General features: G+C 37.6%; 1 protein-coding gene across 1 annotated transcript; it reads left to right on the top strand.

The window, feature by feature from the left end:
- The first annotated feature begins 7002 nt into the window (after nt 1-7002).
- LOC131200950 (protein LDOC1-like) lies at nt 7003-7329 on the top strand. Its single transcript, XM_058188438.1, has one exon. It carries the CDS (start codon nt 7003-7005, stop codon nt 7327-7329), a length of 327 nt encoding a protein of 108 aa, XP_058044421.1.
- The last annotated feature ends 11675 nt before the right edge of the window (nt 7330-19004 follow it).

Raw genomic sequence — 19004 nt, 5'->3', positions numbered from 1 at the left:
TCCTGTTGAGAGGCGGGTGGAGGGCAAGGCACATTTAAATGATGTTAACATTCACAGAAGTATAAATACAACGATTATACAATTGTTTCTGAACAACAGACCGATATATTCCCTGATGTGCTGTGACGCAGAAGCTTTAGACAGGTCAGTTTGTCAACCCTCCAACAGACCTAATTGAACTTGTCCCTCTTTTTTAAAACCATCCAAATTTACCACATCTTGCAATTATTTTGGATGGTCTTCTATGGTGTATTGCGTAAAAACCTCTTTTGGTTCAGAATATCACAATATTTAGTTTCAAGAGATGAAGCCCATAAGCCCATAAAGAGTAATTAACTCAATTATGTTTTCATTTCACAATCAAGTGACTGCTAAAATAAAACTGGTATTGTTATTAATCAGATAAATCAGATAAATTAAAGCCACCTTTCCCAAATGGTAATCTCAATTTAGCCAAAGAAAATCTCAGTGGTCCACTATATCAAATAGTTTTCTTAAATAATTTATCAATCCAAAGAAAATATTTATCAGGTATTGACATAAATCTGAGAACATAAATCAAATGAGGGACTGTAGTCATTTTAGTAGCATTAATTTTACCTCATAGACTTAAAAGAACTTTAACCTGTGTGTTAACATCCAATTCCACTCTAGGAGATCGGGGTTAATATAATACTCTTAAGTTATGTTAATAAGTCATGGTTGCCATGTTGCCACAACATGCTCACAGCCAAAGAAATAATATTACTGATTAACATGATGGCTTACTTCACCCAACAGACTAAATAAATGTCTGAATACCCACATCATGCTGAACTACAAATTCCTAGCCTAGTTGTGTGAATCTAGCCTGAATAAAAAACAGCATCCTGGATCTAAATGACTAAGTGAATGCTAAAACTTTTTCCTCATGCTAATGGCACACAATCAACTGCTTGTCCAAAGGAATCCATGGAAGCAGTTTGAATGGTGCGGGGGGGGCGGGGGGCGGGGGGGTTTCAACTAAAGCTTAAACTAGGTAAGATAGAAGTTCTGGGGTGGGAGAATTTGTGAATCTGCTGAATAACAGAATTGGAAAGGACCTTGTAGATCTTCTAGTCTGACCCCCTGCTCAAGCAGGAGACACTATACAATTTCAGACAAATGTTGTCCGATCTCGTCTTAAAACTTCCAGTGTTGGAGCACCCAAAACTTCTGGTAGCAAGTCATCGTTCTAACTGTCAGGAAATTTTGTCTTAGTTCTGGGTTGGTTCTTGCCTTGATTGGTTTCCATCCATTGCTTCTTGTTCTGTGTTCAGGTGCTTTGGAGAATAGGTTGATCCCCTCTTCTTTATGGCAGCCCTTCAAATATTGGAACACTACCATCACTAGTCCTTCTTTTTATTAAACTAGACATACCCATTTATTGCAACCATTCTTGATACGTTTTAGTGTCCAGTCACCTAATCATCTTTGTTGCATGGGTACAACCAATAATAATCTAAAAAGAAAGAAAGACATGAGCTTGGAATTTCTGCTTCAGTTGCCTCTGAAGATGGTCCAGGTTCTTTAAACCAACCAACCAACCAACCTAAGATGTTTCTCAGGAGTATTTGAAGGAGATGTGGATGTGATCTAGAACATTGTGAAACTGACTGTGTATCAGCTCTTCAGGTAGCCAAGCAGAATACTTTCAGGCCTAGTGCAAATTAAAATATAAAGCTATAGGTGGCTTACGTCAATGGGGGCCCACCTTGTTGTTAAGTTGTTTTCAAGCTCTGTCTTATCATCTTACAATAAGATCCATCCAGCTTTGAGTTGGGACATGCCTTTTAGTGGGATCTTAGAAGAGAATATTTGTAGCTCAGGGTTGAATTGTGGGGTCCCTGTTGCTCTCTGTGCTTGGTTGTTTTCTTGCAGATGTTTCATTACCAAACTAGGTAACGTCATCAGTGCTGTTCATCATTGATGATGTTGCCTTGTTTTGTAATGAAATGTCTGCAAGAAAACAACTAAGCTCAGAGAGCACCAAGGACCTCACAGACCTACCTTTTCCTCCATAATTAGATAAACGTTTTTGGTAGGAACCTTTTTCAAGCTGGAGTCCCCTGGATGTTTTTGATTATAGGTCAACATTATTTTTGGTCTTTGACTGTGTGGTAAATTAATAGAGGCCTGGGTACTTACGGGACTGCCTGCTGTTACCACATGCCTCCCACCGACCCGTATGCTCTCACAGAGAGGGACTTCTCAGGGTGCCGTCCGCCAAACAATGCCGGCTGGCGGCCCCCAGGGGAAGGGCCTTCTCTGTGGGGGCTCCCACACTCTGGAACGAGCTTCCCCCGAGCTTACGCCAAATACCTGACCTTCGGACATTCCGTCGCGAACTGAAGACACACCTTTTTATTCGCGCGGGGCTGGCTTGAATTGAATTTTAATTTTTAAATTTTGTAAATTTTATTAATTTTAAATGGGGTTTTTAGTTCATGGCATATTTTAATTTTTTCAGGCTAATTTTAAAATAAGTTTTTTAAATTGCATTTTAATTTGTACATTGTATGTTTTATCTTGCCTGTACACCGCCCTGAGTCCTTCGGGAGAAGGGCGGTATAAAAATCAAATAAATAAATAAAAAAATAAAAAAATAAATAGAATGGGTACTGTGAACTGCAAAGACGCTTGCTCCTGGGGAGGAAAGCTATGGCAAATCTAGATAGCGTACTAAAAAGCAGAGACATCACCCTGCCAACAAAAGTGCGTATAGTCAAAGCTATGGTTTTCCCAGTTGCAATGTATGGCTGTGAAGGTTGGACCATAACTATCTTCAAAGCTCTCCATGGCATTGGGCCAGGCTACCTACGGGACCGTCTGCTGCCACCGATTGCCTCCCACCGACCTGTGCGCTCTCACAGAGAGGGACTCCTCAGGGTGCCGTCAGCCAGACAGTGCCGACTGGCGACACCCAGGGAAAGGGCCTTTTCTGTGGGGGCTCCCACCCTATGGAACGAACTTCCCCCAGGACTTCGCCAACTTCCTGATCTTCGAACCTTCCGCCGCGAGCTTAAGACACATCTATTTATTTGCGCAGGACTGGACTAGAATTTTAAATTTGGTTTTAACGGGGTTTTATTATTTTTATCGCAATTTTTTAATATTCGGCCTTATTTAATAAGTTTTTTAATTGGTGTTTTATTTTGTATTTATATGTATGTTTTTATTAGGCTGTAAACCGCCCTGAGTCCCCCGGGAGATAGGGTGGTATAAAAATGCGATTAAATAAATAAATTAATAAATAATAAATAAGAAAGGCTGAGCGCCAAAGAATCGAGGCCTTTGAACTATGGTGCTGGAGAAGACTCCTGAGAGTCCCTTGGACTGCAAGGCGAACAAACAAGTCAGTCCTAGAGGAGAGCAACCCTGACTGCTCTTTAGAAGGCCAGATCCTGAAGATGAAACTGAAATACTTTGGCCACCTAATGAGAAAGAAGGACTCACTGGAGAAGAGCCTAATGCTGGGAAAGATTGAGGGCAAAAGAAGAAGGGGACGACAGAGAACGAGGTGGCTGGATGGAGTCACTGAAGCAGTAGGCATGAGTTTAAATGGACTCCAGAGGATGGTAGAGGACAGGAAGGCCTGGAGGAATGTTGTCCATGGGGTCGCGATGGGTTGGATACGACTTTGCAACTAACAACAACAAACTGTGAACTGCATTGCCTATGTGATGTTTTAATTGCTATATTTTTTTCTTCTTTATACTAACCTGACAGAATACAGATAACCTGGAATGGAACAGTACATTTTGTTAACTTATAATATTTCCATTGGAACTAACTTTTTCCATGAAAATCTAATTTGATCTGTGAACTTTAATTTGGCTGCTTTTTGGAATACTGATTAAACTGGTTCATGATGGACATGTATCAGGTGCTAAATACTGAATATAAATGCACATTTAATAGCTAACAATATATAACTAGCTGAATTCATGAATACTAAATTGCAGGTTCTGTTTTCTAGAGCAGTTATTGTATATTTAAGCCGCCCTTCAGAGTCAGTTTCCCATTGTGTGGGTTAGTGCAGCTTTCTGAAACTTGAAGTTTACTTCAACATTCAGTTCAGTTTTAATAAGAGTGCAATGGCTCCGCTGATACTGTTAGTTTTGGAATAGTTTTACTGAATATGACATGTGTTCTTTTTAAGAAAACAAGTCTCATTCACTTGCAAATGATAATAGGGTATAACCTGGTCACTGAAAAAATGAGCCAGAATAAAGTTGTAGTTCAAATATTATCAAAACCTTTCTGAAAAGTAATCATCAGGTTATTTTTGTGACCTATATATATATATAAATATATATATATATATATATATATATCTATAGTATAGATTTTGTTGGCTGAAAGCGATCCTTTTTCACTTTCCAGAAATATATTACACGGAATATATTGTAAATTTTTCTGGATTAAAATTCCTGTCTGGGAATTGGGATTTATTTGGCCTTTTTAAACATGTTCGATATTGTTTGGTATGAATAATATATTAAAGGACTGTGTCTTTACCAATCTGCTATTCTTTCTGAGGGAACGGGTCTTCCTGTACTTTGTAACAAAACTCTTTCTTCCTCAGTGCAACAGATCTATTAGTTGCTTAATTAAAAATATGGAAAGTAATAATAAAAAAACCCTTAATTTCAGAATGGAAAAAATAGCAGGCTTATGCAGAATGTGACAAGATGTAATAAGAACGAAGGTACTCTACTTGAGCTGGCATCTATAAAAGGAAGGGGAGCTGGGGATTAAAGTTTGTGCTTGATCCTTGCCCTTTGACACAAAAGCTTCACTTCTCTAGGTGACACATAGGATTTTATTTATTTATTTGTTTGTTTGTCAAACACAACAGTATATATAAGTATAAGCATGAAATAACCATACGAATTGGATACAACCAAAGGGAACATTAGGACAGGAACGGTAGGCACGCTGGTGCTCTTATGCACGCCCCTTACAGACCTCTTAGGAATGGGGTGAGGTCAATAGTAGATAGTCTTTGGTTAAAGCTTTGAGGATTTTGGGAAGAGACCATAGAGTCAGGTAGTGCATTCCAGGCATTAACAACTCTGTTACTGAAGTGATATTTTCTACAATCAAGATTGGAGTGATACACGTGTGTGCTCGTGTATTGTTGTGGTTGAAGCTGAAGTAGTCTTCGACAGGAAGGACATTGTAGCAGATTGTTTGGTAAATCAGAAAATAGTCTCTATGCTCCTTTCAGTAGGAAGCTAAGATCCTCACATACCTGTGGGCTGATAAGAATTTAAACATTGAATGACTTTTGGTTACAAATGCCTACAGTATTTGATATATCTGATGAAGAAGTGAGCTGCAGCCACTTTGTGTTGCTTAGGGATACTCTTTCGGTTCACCAAATCTGAACTTACATAGAAAAAAAGAGATACCTGTGTCTACTATTCTCATATTTTGGTTACCAATTATGACTGATTCTCCTAATTGATCATTTAGCTTACCTTGATCAGCCCTTTGAGGGAGCCCAAGTCATGGTGCAGACATTTATTTATTTAGTGTATGGCAAATACACGGATTTATAGTGGTTCAATTGAAAAAAAACAGACATTGGGCCAGTGTAGGCTCTTAATGGTCATTCGGACACACTATGATGGATATTTTGTCAAGGAGCACCACAATCATACAAGTCATGATGGACTACTAGAACTCTATTGTTATAGCATATACTGTAATAACAGAACCTTGAGGCAGAATTTTTGAGTGTCTTTCCAAACCTACTCCTTCTTCAGGACTGAGTTAACATTTACTTTCCCATAATTGTTTAATTTAATGAAAAGAAGGACTAGGGGAGACATGATACCAGTATTCCAATATCTGTTGTGGTCCGTCAGCAGCCTATGGAGCTGGCAACAGTATCAGTCAGTGATGAGGTTGCGGTACGGACTCTAGAGCAGTGGTTCTCAATCTTTATAGTGCTGCGACCCCTTTAATACAATTTCCCACGATGTGGCGACCCCAACCGTAAAATTCATTGCGGTGATAGGCAGCAATCTCAGCGTGCCTCAACAGCCGCAGAAGGGGAAAAAAAGCGGCAATTTTTTTTTTAATTTATCACGCCTGAAGCCTTATTGGCTAGCAATCTGAACTGCTTGCAATTGCCTTGAGGACGGAGGCATTAAAGCGGAGACTCCTCCCCTATTAAGTTTATCGCACCTGAAGCCAGATTAGGCTAGCGATTGGGAGTGATGGCAGCTGGCTTGAGAGGGAGACATCAGAGCAAAGATTTCTCTCTTTTTTAATTCATTGTGCCTGAAGCCGAATTTGGCTAGCGATTTGAAGAGCCTGCAGCTGGCTTGTGGAGTCAACCATTGGAGCGTGATTCTTCGACTCGCAAGTATACTTCCCATATTTCCGATGGTCTTAGGCGACCCCTGGCAAATCGTCATTCGACCCCCAACAGGGTCACGACCCACAGGTTGAGAACCACTGCTCTAGAGCCTCCAGAGTCTGAGATTAGTGAGGAAGAGGAACTGGAGGAGCCTGTTCCTAATGCTCGCATGAGAAGAGCTGCCAAAAGGCAAGGGCAGCTCAAGCAGAGAGGTCAACTCGGGAGTAGGGCCAAGAGATAATTGGCCCCTCCCATAAGGCTTAAAAGAAGACCAGCACCGGTGTTTCAATTTGCCAGAAAACAACATTGCATCTGTGTTCTTTGCTCCGTTCTCTGCTCTGACTTCTGGACACTTATCAGGAAGGGCTTGGCAGTTTGCCTAATTGGACTCAGGTTCGTGATAACCGAAGAATATGTTTTTTGTGAGGCCTTTGTTTTATTTTGAGTTGCACGACGCTGGGAATGGAGTAATTCCCAGCTGTTCGAATAAAGTTTATTTTATCACGAACTGAGTTTGTTGCTACCTACTTGGGTCTGGGTCACAACAGTTTGTTTTCCGGCCCACGAGGAGAAGTAGCAACAAACCTCTATCAATAGAGGAGCTCCATGCCATGACTGCGCAGCTTCAGCAGCAAGTAGCTTTGTTATCTGCACAGATGGCTCAGCTCCAAGCTCCAGCCTCTCCCCCTCCCCGTAGAAGAGGTCATATTGCGGTGCCAGACAAGTTTGATGGTACTCAAGCCATGTTTCCTGCTTTTATGGGACAGTGCCAGCTTTTTATGAGCCTGAAAAGGGAGGACTTTCCCACTGATCAGGATAAAGTGGGGTTTGTACTTAGTCTGCTTTCAGGCTCTGCAGCTCGCTGGGCCACGCCCCTGATGGTGCAGGATAGTCCTCTGTTGGATCATTTCAGGGGCTTTGTGATCATCTCTGACTGATGTATGAGGACCCCATCAAAATGCAGACTGCTACCAGACGACTGAAGACCCTGAAGCAGGACCGGAAACGATTACAGGAATATATCAACGAGTTTTGGCTGCTTAGCCAGGATTCAGCCTGGAATGAGGCAACCCTTTGGATACATTTCAGGATGGCTTATCAGAGGAGTTGCAGGATGAGCTGGTTCGGGTTGATATCCCTCTGACCCTCAACGCATTGGTACATCTGTGCCTTAGGCTTGATGCCCGGTTGCAGATGCGGACCAGTTGCTGTGCCCGCCAGGAGACCCATGTAGTTCCAGTCAGGTGGGAGACCTTGGCTCCAACAATATCTCAGGGGTTGCCACAAAGAAGAAGGAGTCAAACTATTCTCCAAAGCACCTGAGGGTAGAACAAGAAGCAATGGGTGGAAACTGATCAAGGAAAGAAGCAACTTAGAAATAAGGAGAAATTTCCTGACAGTCAGAACAATTAATGAGTGGAACGACTTGCCTGCAGAAGTTGTGAATGCTCCAACACTGGAAATTTTTAAGAAAATGTCGGATAACTATTTGTCTGAAGTGGTGTAGGGTTTCCTGCCTGGGCAGGGGGTTGGACTAGAAGACCTCCAAGGTCCCTTCCAACTCTGTTGTTGTTGTTATTATCATTATTGCTATTATTATTATGGTTCTTGCATTCCTTCTGCAGTCTGTACTTATCTAGGCCTAATTAGCAATAAGCAATCATTTGGATACTCTTCTTCAATTTAAAATTGTTGTAACACCTTGTTTTGTGGTTCCGATTTTGAGTCAGTTGCTTGCCTCTTGAAATATGCCCATTTTTGTCACAATTATAACATGTTATCATGGTTTCTTTTTTTGCCTATGAAAAATCTCATTGAAAAATTTCAATAGCTTTTTGTTTTTCAGATTTCTCTAAATGTTTAGTACCTATTTGAACTGAAGTTTTATATCCTTTTTTGAATAACTCTTTTTTAGTTGAGCTCATTCTTGTTTCTTCCTTGTTGTCTCCTTCAAGCTGGAGATTTTGTTTTTCACATTCTCTCATTGTTCATCTTTTGGCAAGAATTTCTGATTTTCTTTTCCTTTCTTATGGATATGTAAACATATTTAGTTCTTTTTTTTTTCCTATTTGCCTCTGGCCTTTTACAAAATGCGTTTTGGCTTAAGACATTCTTAGTTCCACTGATTCCTGACCCTATTTGTTTATTTTATTTATTTATTTCATCAATTAGATAACAGATATAAATATATACATAATTATGAATACATGAAATGGATACAAATAAAAGGGAACATTCTCAGCGGGCAGTGGTGCAGCTGATCTTATTCATGATTTTGAGACTTCTACAGTGTCCACCACTGCTATCATTTGTGATGAAACTCTGGTTTATTTCATGAAATGGCACAATTTGGTCCACAATTTGTTTGGGTGAATGAGTAGATAAATAATCTTTGAAAACTCATTACCGTTGACTCCAGATATCAAAATTATTATATAGAAGTTTAAACTTAAATTGTTATCACCACCTTATTTTTTTTTGGTAATACTGTAATATTTTAGATGTATAAATGTGAAGGGGTAATATGTATAGATAGATAGATCTGTTTTCTGAGGTTTTCACGGGTGTTTGTATGTAGGTCTTTGGTTGTTCAGGTTTTCTCCATGTAAAATTGGAAGTGTCTTGGCGGCGTTTAATGATCTCATTAAATCATCTTCAGGCTTCAACCTTGTGCTTCTGGGAGCAATATATATATCATAGATTGGCTGAAAATCCCAGAAATATATTACACGGAATATATTGTAAATTTTTCTGGATTAAAATTCCTGTTTGGGAATTGGGATTTATTTGGCCTTTTTAAACATGTTATATTTGTTTGGTATGAATAATATATTAAAGGACTGTGTCTTTACCAATCTGCTATTCTTTCTGAGGCGGGTCTTCCTGTACTTTGTAACAAAACTCTTTCTTCCTCAGTGCAACAGATCTATTAGTTAATTAAAAATATGGAAAGTAATAAAAAAACCCTTAATTTCAGAATGGAAAAAATAGCAGGCTTATGCAGAATGTGACAAGATGTAATAAGAACGAAGGTACTCTACTTGAGCTGGCATCTATAAAAGGAAGGGGAGCTGGGGATTAAAGTTTGTGCTTGATCCTTGCCCTTTGACACAAAAGCTTCACTTCTCTAGGTGACACATAGGATTTTATTTATTTATTTATTTATTTATTTATTTCATCAATTAGATAACAGATATAAATATATACATAATTATGAATACATGAAATGGATACAAATAAAAGGGAACATTACGGCAGGAACGGTAGGCACGCTGGTGCTCTTATGCAGACCTCTTAGGAATGGGGTGAGGTCAATAGTAGATAGTCTTTGGTTAAAGCTTTGAGGATTTTGGGAAGAGACCATAGAGTCAGGTAGTGCATTCCAGGCATTAACAACTCTGTTACTGAAGTGATATTTTCTACAATCAAGATTGGAGTGATACACGTGTGTGCTCGTGTATTGTTGTGGTTGAAGCTGAAGTAGTCTTCGACAGGAAGGACATTGTAGCAGATTATTTGGTAAATCAGAAAATAGTCTCTATGCTCCTTTCAGTAGGAAGCTAAGATCCTCACACACCTGTGGGCTGATAAGAATTTAAACATTGAATGACTTTTGGTTACAAATGCCTACAGTATTTGATATATCTGATGAAGAAGTGAGCTGCAGCCACTTCGTGTTGTAGGATACTCTTCTTCAATTTAAAATTGTTGTAACACCTTGTTTTGTGGTTCCGATTTTGAGTCAGTTGCTTGCCTCTTGAAATATGCCCATTTTTGTCACAATTATAACATGTTATCATGGTTTCTTTTTTTGCCTATGAAAAATCTCATTGAAAAATTTCAATAGCTTTTTGTTTTTCAGATTTCTCTAAATGTTTAGTACCTATTTGAACTGAAGTTTTATATCCTTTTTTGAATAACTCTTTTTTAGTTGAGCTCATTCTTGTTTCTTCCTTGTTGTCTCCTTCAAGCTGGAGATTTTGTTTTTCACATTCTCTCATTGTTCATCTTTTGGCAAGAATTTCTGATTTTCTTTTCCTTTCTTATGGATATATGTAAATATATTTAGTTCTTTTTTTTTTCCTATTTGCCTCTGGCCTTTTACAAAATGCGTTTTGGCTTAAGACATTCTTAGTTCCACTGATTCCTGACCCTATTTGTTTATTTTATTTATTTATTTCATCAATTAGATAACAGATATAAATATATACATAATTATGAATACATGAAATGGATACAAATAAAAGGGAACATTAGGGCAGGGACGGTAGGCGCTGATCTTATTCATGATTTTTGAGACTTCTACAGTGTCCACCACTGCTATCATTTGTGATGAAACTCTGGTTTATTTCAGCGGAAGTGGCACAATTTGGTCCACAATTTGTTTGGGTGAATGAGTAGATAAATAATCTTTGAAAACTCATTACCGTTGACTCCAGATATCAAAATTATTATATAGAAGTTTAAACTTAAATTGTTATCACCACCTTATTTTTTTTGGTAATACTGTAATAACAGAACCTTGGGCAGAATTTTGAGTGTCTTTCCAAACCTACTCCTTCTTCAGGACTGAGTTAACATTTACTTTCCCATAATTGTTTAATTTAATGAAAAGAAGGACTAGGGAGACATGATACCAGTATTCCAATATCTGTTGTGGTCCGTCAGCAGCCTATGGAGCTGGCAACAGTATCAGTCAGTGATGAGGTCACGGACTCTAGAGCAGTGGTTCTCAATCTTTATAGTGCTGCGACCCTTTAATACAATTTCCACGATGTGGCGACTAACCGTAAAATTCATTGCGGTGATAGGCAGCAATCTCAGCGTGCCTCAACAGCCGCAGAAGGGAAAAAGCGGCAATTTTTTTTTTAATTTATCACGCCTGAAGCCTTATTGGCTAGCAATCTGAACTGCTTGCAATTGCCTTGAGGACGGAGGCATTAAAGCGGGGACTCCTCCCCTATTAAGTTTATCGCACCTGAAGCCAGATTAGGCTAGCGATTGGGAGTGATGGCAGCTGGCTTGAGAGGGAGACATCAGAGCAAAGATTTCTCTCTTTTTTAATTCATTGTGCCTGAAGCCGAATTTGGCTAGCGATTTGAAGAGCCTGCAGCTGGCTTGTGGGGTCAACCATTGGAGCGTGATTCTTGACCAAGTATACTTCCCATATTTCCGATGGTCTTAGGCGACCCCTGGCAAATCGTCATTCGACCCCCAACAGGGTCACGACCCACAGGTTGAGAACCACTGCTCTAGAGCCTCCAGAGTCTGAGATTAGTGAGGAAGAGGAACTGGAGGAGCCTGTTCCTAATGCTCGTATGAGAAGAGCTGCCAAAAGGCAAGGGCAGCTCAAGCAGAGAGGTCAACTCGGGAGTAGGGCCAAGAGATAATTGGCCCCTCCCATAAGGCTTAAAAGAAGACCAGCACCAGTGTTTCAATTTGCCAGAAAACAACATTGCATCTGTGTTCTTTGCTCCGTTCTCTGCTCTGACTTCTGGACACTTATCAGGAAGGGCTTGGCAGTTTGCCTAATTGGACTCAGGTTCGTGATAACCGAAGAATATGTTTTTTGTGAGGCCTTTGTTTTATTTTGAGTTGCACGACGCTGGGAATGGAGTAATTCCCAGCTGTTCGAATAAAGTTTATTTTATCACGAACTGAGTTTGTTGCTACCTACTTGGGTCTGGGTCACAACAGTTTGTTTTCCGGCCCACGAGGAGAAGTAGCAACAAACCTCTATCAATAGAGGAGCTCCATGCCATGACTGCGCAGCTTCATCAGCAAGTAGCTTTGTTATCTGCACAGATGGCTCAGCTCCAAGCTCCAGCCTCTCCCCCTCCCCGTAGAAGAGGTCATATTGCGGTGCCAGACAAGTTTGATGGTACTCAAGCCATGTTTCCTGCTTTTATGGGACAGTGCCAGCTTTTTATGAGCCTGAAAAGGGAGGACTTTCCCACTGACCAGGATAAAGTGGGGTTTGTACTCAGTCTGCTTTCAGGCTCTGCAGCTCGCTGGGCCACGCCCCTGATGGTGCAGGATAGTCCTCTGTTGGATCATTTCAGGGGCTTTGTGATCATCTCTGACTGATGTATGAGGACCCCATGAAAATGCAGACTGCTACCAGACGACTGAAGACCCTGAAGCAGGACCGGAAACGATTAAAGGAATATATCAACGAGTTTTGGCTGCTTAGCCAGGATTCAGCCTGGAATGAGGCAACCCTTTGGATACATTTCAGGATGGCTTATCAGAGGAGTTGCAGGATGAGCTGGTTCGGGTTGATATCCCTCTGACCCTCAACGCATTGGTACATCTGTGCCTTAGGCTTGATGCCCGGTTGCAGATGCGGACCAGTTGCCGTGCCCGCCAGGAGACCCATGTAGTTCCAGTCAGGTGGGAGACCTTGGCTCCAACAATATCTCAGGGGTTGTCACAAAGAAGAAGGAGTCAAACTATTCTCCAAAGCACCTGAGGGTAGAACAAGAAGCAATGGGTGGAAACTGATCAAGGAAAGAAGCAACTTAGAAATAAGGAGAAATTTCCTGACAGTCAGAACAATTAATGAGTGGAACGACTTGCCTGCAGAAGTTGTGAATGCTCCAACACTGGAAATTTTTAAGAAAATGTCGGATAACTATTTGTCTGAAGTGGTGTAGGGTTTCCTGCCTGGGCAAGGGGTTGGACTAGAAGACCTCCAAGGTCCCTTCCAACTCTGTTGTTGTTGTTGTTATTATCATCAGGAACTGAATGACTACAGACCAGTTGCTCTAACATCTGTAGTCATGAAAACCTTTGAAAGGCTAGTGCTTTCCTACCTGAAAACCACCACGAATCCGCTTTTAGACCCCTTGCAATTTGCATACCGAGCAAATAGATCAACAGATGATGCTGTTAATATGGCTCTGCACTACATCCTACAACATCTTGAGTCTCCAAAGACCTATGCAAGGGTCCTCTTTGTAGACTTTAGTTCAGCATTCAATACCATCATTCCAGACATTCTTCTAACTAAGCTAAACCAGCTACAGGTACCGGAACAGACTTGTAAGTGGATCACAAGCTTCCTAACAAACAGGAAGCAGCAGGTGAAGCTAAGCAAGATCACATCAAATACCTGTACAATTAGCACAGGGGCCCCCAAGGCTGTGTGCTCTCCCCACTTCTCTTCTCTCTGTATACCAATGACTGCATCTCCAATGATCCATTTGTTAAGCTACTGAAGTTCGCAGATGACACAACAGTGATTGGTCTCATTCGAGACAATGACGAATCCGATATAGACGACAGGTCGAACGACTAGCCTTGTGGTGCAACCAAAACAATCTGGAACTGAACACACTCAAAACCGTAGAAATGGTGGTAGACTTTAGGAAAAACCCTTCCATACTTCCACCTCTCACAATACTTGACAACACAGTATCAACAGTAGAAACCTTCAAATTTCTGGGTTCTATCATATCGCAAGATCTCAAATGGACAGCTAACATCAAAAACATCATTAAAAAGGACAACAAAGAATGTTCTTTCTGCGCCAACTCAGTAAGCTCAAACTGCCCAAGGAGCTGCTGATCCAGTTCTACAGAGGAATTATTGAGTCTGTCATTTGCACCTCTATAACTGTCTGGTTCGGTTCTGCAACCCAACAAGAAAACACAGACTTCAGAGGATAATTAGAACTGCAGAAAAATAATTGCTACCAACTTGCCTTCCATTGAGGACCTGTATACTGCACGAATCAAGAAGAGGCCGTGAAAATATTTGCAGATCCCTCGCATCCTGGACATAAACTGTTTCACCTCCTACCCTCAATACGAGGCTATAGAGCACTGCACACCAGAACAACTAGACACAAGAACAGTTTTTTCCCGAAGGCCATCACTCTGCTAAACAAATAATTCCCTCAACACTATCAGACTATTTACTGAATCTGCACTACTATTAATCGTTTCATAGTTCCCATCACCAATCTCTTTCCACTTATGACTGTATGACTATAACTTGTTGCTGGCAATCCTTATGATTTATATTGATATATTGATCATCAATTGTGTTGTAAATGTTGTACCTTGATGAACGTATCTTTTCTTTTATGTACACTGAGAGCATATGCACCAAGACAAATTCCTTGTGTGTCCAATCACACTTGGCCAATAAAATTCTATTCTATTCTATTATTGCTATTATTATTATGGTTCTTGCATTCCTTCTGCAGTCTGTACTTATCTAGGCCTAATTAGCAATAAGCAATCATTTGGATACTCTTCTTCAATTTAAAATTGTTGTAACACCTTGTTTTGTGGTTCCGATTTTGAGTCAGTTGCTTGCCTCTTGAAATAAATGTGCCCATTTTTGTCACAATTATAACATGTTATCATAGTTTCCTTTTTTGCCTATGAAAAATCTCATTGAAAAATTTCAATAGCTTTTTGTTTTTCAGATTTCTCTAAATGTTTAGTACCTATTTGAACTGAAGTTTTATATCCTTTTTTGAATAACTCTTTTTTAGTTGAGCTCATTCTTGTTTCTTCCTTGTTGTCTCCTTCAAGCTGGAGATTTTGTTTTTCACATTCTCTCATTGTTCATCTTTTCGCAATAATTTCTGATTTTCTTTTCCTTTCTTATGGATATATGTAAACATATTTAGTTCTTTTTTTTTTCCTATTTGCCTCTGGCCTTTTACAAAATGCGTTTTGGCTTAAGACATTCTTAGTTCCACTGATTCCTGACCATATTTGTTTATTTTATTTATTTATTTCATCAATTAGATAACAGATATAAATATATACATAATTATGAATACATGAAATGGATACAAATAAAAGGGAACATTACGGCAGGAACGGTAGGCACGCTGATGCGCTTATTCATGATTTTTGAGACTTCTACAGTGTCCACCACTGCTATCATTTGTGATGAAACTCTGGTTTATTTCAGCGGAAATGGCACAATTTGGTCCACAATTTGTTTGGGTGAATGAGTAGATAAATAATCTTTGAAAACTCATTACCGTTGACTCCAGATATCAAAATTATTATATAGAAGTTTAAACTTAAATTGTTATCACCACCTTATTTTTTTTTGGTAATACTGTAATATTTTAGATGTATAAATGTGAAGGGGTAATATGTATAGATAGATAGATCTGTTTTCTGAGGTTTTCACGGGTGTTTGTATGTAGGTCTTTGGTTGTTCAGGTTTTCTCCCATGTAAAATTGGAAGTGTCTTGGCGACGTTTCGACGAAGTCTCATTCGTCATCTTCAGGCTTCAGCTTCGTGCTTCTGGGAGCAATATATATATAGAGATTTATATATATAAAAGCAAAAACCACTCAGGCTGTAATCATGAAGTCTCCAGAACCGTAAAGCCTACAAACTTGAAATTTGCCATGTATGTTCCTCTTGGCTTCTATGTGCTCACTAAGAAAGGTCCTTCCTGTCTCCTTCTTGCTCACACAGCAAATACTATTTCACTTTTCAAACAGCCCTCTGATGCTAAGGAGTTCTACTCCCCCTCCCCTCCTCAAAAGAAATCTGTTCCAAATGTAAAACGCAAGCAGAAGAGAAGAGTTTCAGTTTCAGTTTTACTTTCACAGCAGCAAACGGGATAGGATAGGGGAGGCTTCTGTAGGGCAAGGCTGAGGGAGAGAAGGGGATAGGATAGGGGAGGCTTCTGTGGGGCAAGGGTGAGGGAGAGAAGGGGGTAGGATGGGGAGGCTTCTGTGGGGCAAGGCTGAAGGAGAGAAGGGAGAGAAGGGGATAGGATAGGCTTCTGTGGGGCAAGGCTGAGGGAGAGAAGGAGATAGGATAGGGGAGGTCTCTGTGCAGCAAGCCTGAGGGAGAGAAAGGGATAGGATAGGATATGTTTCTGTGGGGCAAGGCTGAGGGAGAGAAGGAGAGAGGAGAGGCCGATCTTAACTACTCATTAATTTTCAAGCTGTAAGTGTCAATTTATCAAGGCCCATCACATAGTTTTGTAGTGAAGCACGGGTATCCAGCTGATAGATAGATAGATAGATAGATAGATAGATAGATAGATAGATAGATAGATAGATAGATAGATAGATAGACAGACAGACAGACAGACAGACAGACAGACATATATTGATTTATGTCTAGTGTTTTAGATTGATTTTGTTGTTTTAATTTTTGCTATGTTTGTACTCTGTCCAGATCTTGTTATATGAGATGGGCAGCCATTTAAATTTTCTAAATAAATATTGTCTTTCATTTACTTGGAGGACCAGATGATCATGAACAATTAAACAATAGCTTGATTTCTGGTTTATTTATGGACCCTGTTGATGCAGTTTTCCTGGAAACAGTGTAGAAGTAGTTTGCCATTCCTTTCATCCAGGATTAAAAAAAAAAAAACTTTTTCAAATCTAGTTTACATCCCTGTAATCCCTTTGAGGACTCTCCTCCCGGCTCCCCTTAAACTACAAAGCACAGAGAAGATCAGCCTGTCTCTATCCTCTTACCCTTTTCTAATCATTAAATTCTCTCAGCTTTATGGCTGCCTTTCTTATTAGGAAGTGACCAATTAACCCTTTAATCATACTAAATAAAAAGCAACTCTTTCATTACAGGATGAATGTCAGTTTGATTGTTTAACTCGAGGTCCCCAAGATGGGTCCTAAGAGTGACAGTGTGTTCACCAATATGACCCTTGGCCCAGTGGTGACATCCAAATTTTTTTACTACTGGTTTTGTGGGCGTAGCTTGGTGGGTGTAGTGTGGCTTGGGGGTGTGGCTTGGGCATGGTTTGGCTTGGTGGGCATGGCAGGGGAAGGATACTACAAAATCCACACTCCCTCCCCACTCCTGTGGGAAGGATATTGCAAAATCCCCATTCCCACCATACTCCAGGGGAAGGATACTACAAAATCCACACTCCCTCCCCACTCCTGTGGGAAGGATATTGCAAAATCCCCATTCCCACCATACTCCAGGGGAAGGATACTACAAAATCCACACTCCCTCCCCACTCCTGTGGGAAGGATATTGCAAAATCCCCATTCCCACCATACTCCAGGGGAAGGATACTGCAAAATCCCCATTCCCTCCCCATTCTGGGGCCAGCCAGAGGTGGCATTTGCTGCTTCTACCGAACTACTCAAAATTTCCGCTACCGGTTCTCCAGAACCTGTCAGAACCTGCTGGGTTTCACCCTTGCCTTGGCCTCCATAAATTCCCTGCTCCATCAAAATGCTTTATACTTCTAATTTTTTAAAAAAATGAATAGGAAGCAATAATGCTGCAAATCAGAACATCTTCTTCAAGCACCGCCTGTATTTCCAACAAAGCTTCTAAGTTCTATTTAAATTTCTAGGCCTTCTTAGAAATTGAAAAGGTGGATGGTTGCAGTCCTATGTTTTGTTTAAAAAAAAAAAAAAAAAAAAAAAAAAAAAAAAAAAAAAAAAAAAAAAAAAAAAAAAAAAAAAAAAAAAAAAAAAAAAAAAAAAAAAAAAAAAAAAAAAAAAAAAAAAAAAAAAAAAAAAAAAAAAAAAAAAAAAAAAAAAAAAAAAAAAAAAAAAAAAAAAAAAAAAAAAAAAAAAAAAAAAAAAAAAAAAAAAAAAAAAAAAAAAAAAAAAAAAAAAAAAAAAAAAAAAAAAAAAAAAAAAAAAAAAAAAAAAAAAAAAAAAAAAAAAAAAAAAAAAAAAAAAAAAAAAAAAAAAAAAAAAAAAAAAAAAAAAAAAAAAAAAAAAAAAAAAAAAAAAAAAAAAAAAAAAAAAAAAAAAAAAAAAAAAAAAAAAAAAAAAAAAAAAAAAAAAAAAAAAAAAAAAAAAAAAAAAAAAAAAAAAAAAAAAAAAAAAAAAAAAAAAAAAAAAAAAAAAAAAAAAAAAAAAAAAAAAAAAAAAAAAAAAAAAAAAAAAAAAAAAAAAAAAAAAAAAAAAAAAAAAAAAAAAAAAAAAAAAAAAAAAAAAAAAAAAAAAAAAAAAAAAAAAAAAAAAAAAAAAAAAAAAAAAAAAAAAAAAAAAAAAAAAAAAAAAAAAAAAAAAAAAAAAAAAAAAAAAAAAAAAAAAAAAAAAAAAAAAAAAAAAAAAAAAAAAAAAAAAAAAAAAAAAAAAAAAAAAAAAAAAAAAAAAAAAAAAAAAAAAAAAAAAAAAAAAAAAAAAAAAAAAAAAAAAAAAAAAAAAAAAAAAAAAAAAAAAAAAAAAAAAAAAAAAAAAAAAAAAAAAAAAAAAAAAAAAAAAAAAAAAAAAAAAAAAAAAAAAAAAAAAAAAAAAAAAAAAAAAAAAAAAAAAAAAAAAAAAAAAAAAAAAAAAAAAAAAAAAAAAAAAAAAAAAAAAAAAAAAAAAAAAAAAAAAAAAAAAAAAAAAAAAAAAAAAAAAAAAAAAAAAAAAAAAAAAAAAAAAAAAAAAAAAAAAAAAAAAAAAAAAAAAAAAAAAAAAAAAAAAAAAAAAAAAAAAAAAAAAAAAAAAAAAAAAAAAAAAAAAAAAAAAAAAAAAAAAAAAAAAAAAAAAAAAAAAAAAAAAAAAAAAAAAAAAAAAAAAAAAAAAAAAAAAAAAAAAAAAAAAAAAAAAAAAAAAAAAAAAAAAAAAAAAAAAAAAAAAAAAAAAAAAAAAAAAAAAAAAAAAAAAAAAAAAAAAAAAAAAAAAAAAAAAAAAAAAAA

This window comes from Ahaetulla prasina, chromosome 1 (genome assembly GCF_028640845.1).
Source record: "Ahaetulla prasina isolate Xishuangbanna chromosome 1, ASM2864084v1, whole genome shotgun sequence".
Lineage (NCBI taxonomy): Eukaryota > Metazoa > Chordata > Lepidosauria > Squamata > Colubridae > Ahaetulla > Ahaetulla prasina.
Note: the sequence above shows the minus strand (reverse complement) of the source record. Positions and strands in the feature narration are given on the sequence as shown.